General features: G+C 39.5%; 1 protein-coding gene across 1 annotated transcript in view; it reads right to left on the bottom strand.

Annotated features, from left to right (window-relative positions):
* The window catches only part of kif14 (kinesin family member 14), a 25,229-nt gene that overhangs the window by 13,850 nt on the left and 9,491 nt on the right, over positions 1-1,888 (bottom strand). The window contains 5 exon segments of the mRNA XM_017304254.1: positions 18-175; positions 343-445; positions 617-801; positions 907-970; positions 1,369-1,542. Of these exon segments, the coding sequence (XP_017159743.1) occupies positions 18-175; positions 343-445; positions 617-801; positions 907-970; positions 1,369-1,542 (684 nt within the window).

Here is a 1,888-nt window from a genome sequence, read left to right on the forward strand (position 1 = left end):
TGTTCCTTAACACTCACTTTGCTCGCTGAGCTGCAAGAAGCTCATTCTTGGCAAATTCAAAGTCTTTTTGTCCATCCCCGGCKCCTGTCCAGCGCGATACCCGCTTTCCAGACTGCACCTCTGCTGGATGATTAAAGCGGAAGTAGTGGTCCCCACCGAGGATAACTCTGTCACCCTGGACACCAGATTTTAAAATAAATAAATAAAACATGAGATGAGCACAGAACCTTGTGCATAAAATTATTTTGTTGTYAACAGGATGTTATCTTTGTTTTTACTAATTAATCCTTCAGATCAAGTTATACAATAAGGGAAGCTAACAAATACTTTTCCGGTACTTACATGGTGTAGCACAGTGGATTCATAGATGAGGTTCCCATTGACAAAGGTCTTTGCGTTATCCATAGGGATGATGCTGACCATGTTGTGGATGTTACTTATGACACTKTTAAAGGAAAAAGAAAAGTWAAAATTATTTAACTCTAATTTAAACTCAAATGCAACATATTGATCGTAACTATTCACATWCTTTAGCTTTTTCTTGTTTAGTTTTGCTGAGCAGAGTTTAACGTTCATTYAATTGAACACCAAATTACCAAACTACCAGGACTCTCACCAGTGCCGATCGGCAATAAGAGTTCCCGTGAGCTGAATGTCGTGACTGGAGTCCGGTTTGAGCTTGCCCACTGTGGTTCGACCTTCTTTGATCATATAGAGAAGCATCTCTGACAGCTGGGGGTCCTCGTTCAGATTCACCAGGTTCGGAAGACGGTTGTCCACTTTGAAGGTCACACCTGCTTTCTGATTATATGAGATGTGAGAAATACTTGAGATTTTTCTTGCCCTGTCATCGTTAAAAGAGAAGTGTTACGTTTTTGTTTTAGTTTGGGAGRAAATAAAACACACCTGCAGCTCTTTGGTCTCTTCACGTTTGCGTATCTCTGCTTGCTCAAGTTTCTCTCTCCATGCTCTGACATAAAAATAAAATACMATCACTTTAGAAATTCTAATGAAAGTGTTGCTTGATTCCTTTCCTATCTAAACTTTGATATTACTCTTGACTTTCAAAAACAATAAATGTAAACCACAAAAAATGTGATGTTGTAATTACAGTAATGCGGCAGCAAAAAAAAATCTTAAATTGCAAGTCAAAGCTAATAAAACYGTAAAGAAATTAATAGCTGCAATACTCTAAATATTTTCAGTCATTATACTGTAAATGTGTCTCACAATTAACTGCGGACATCCAGCTGGTAGAAGGTTACAGTGGAACTTATGACATTTCTACAGTAGATCTAAAATTATACTTCAGAAACATGAGAAACAAAGTTTAAGAAATGATGTTAGAATGAGTGTAGTGATTCTGACCGGTTGGCCTCAACCATTTCTCTCTCTTGTTGACAAAGTTTATTCTTCAGGGTGCTGATCTCCTGCTGGAACATCCGGACTCTGTTCGGCTCAGCGCCCTGGGAGTTCATCTGGGCTGAACGCAGTTTCTCCACCTCTGCCTTCAGCTCTAAAAACGCACCAGTTTGGGCCAGACTGTTTAAATGAAAACCTAACAAGCACTGAGAAAATATCAGCGACAACATAACAAATGAATCGACTGGAAAGAGTATACTTTTTTTTTCCATTAAGTATTCAAAATTTGTCAGTGACTACTGATTTACTGCACAACAGTGTTCTAATCTRAACAGCAACTCTCACACTGACCAGTGAGACGAGCTGCATCTGCAGCAAGAGCTCCCCTTAGTGCTGAAAACGTTGAACAGCAGCACAATGGTCTCATGAAAAATAATACTTGCATGACAGTTAGCCGCCATGTGCAACTGACAGTGCATAAATAAGGGCAGGAAGCAAGGTTAGGGCCATGCTTTCATTTCAGCTA

Source organism: Poecilia reticulata, linkage group LG4 (genome assembly GCF_000633615.1).
Source record: "Poecilia reticulata strain Guanapo linkage group LG4, Guppy_female_1.0+MT, whole genome shotgun sequence".
NCBI classification, from domain to species: domain Eukaryota; kingdom Metazoa; phylum Chordata; class Actinopteri; order Cyprinodontiformes; family Poeciliidae; genus Poecilia; species Poecilia reticulata.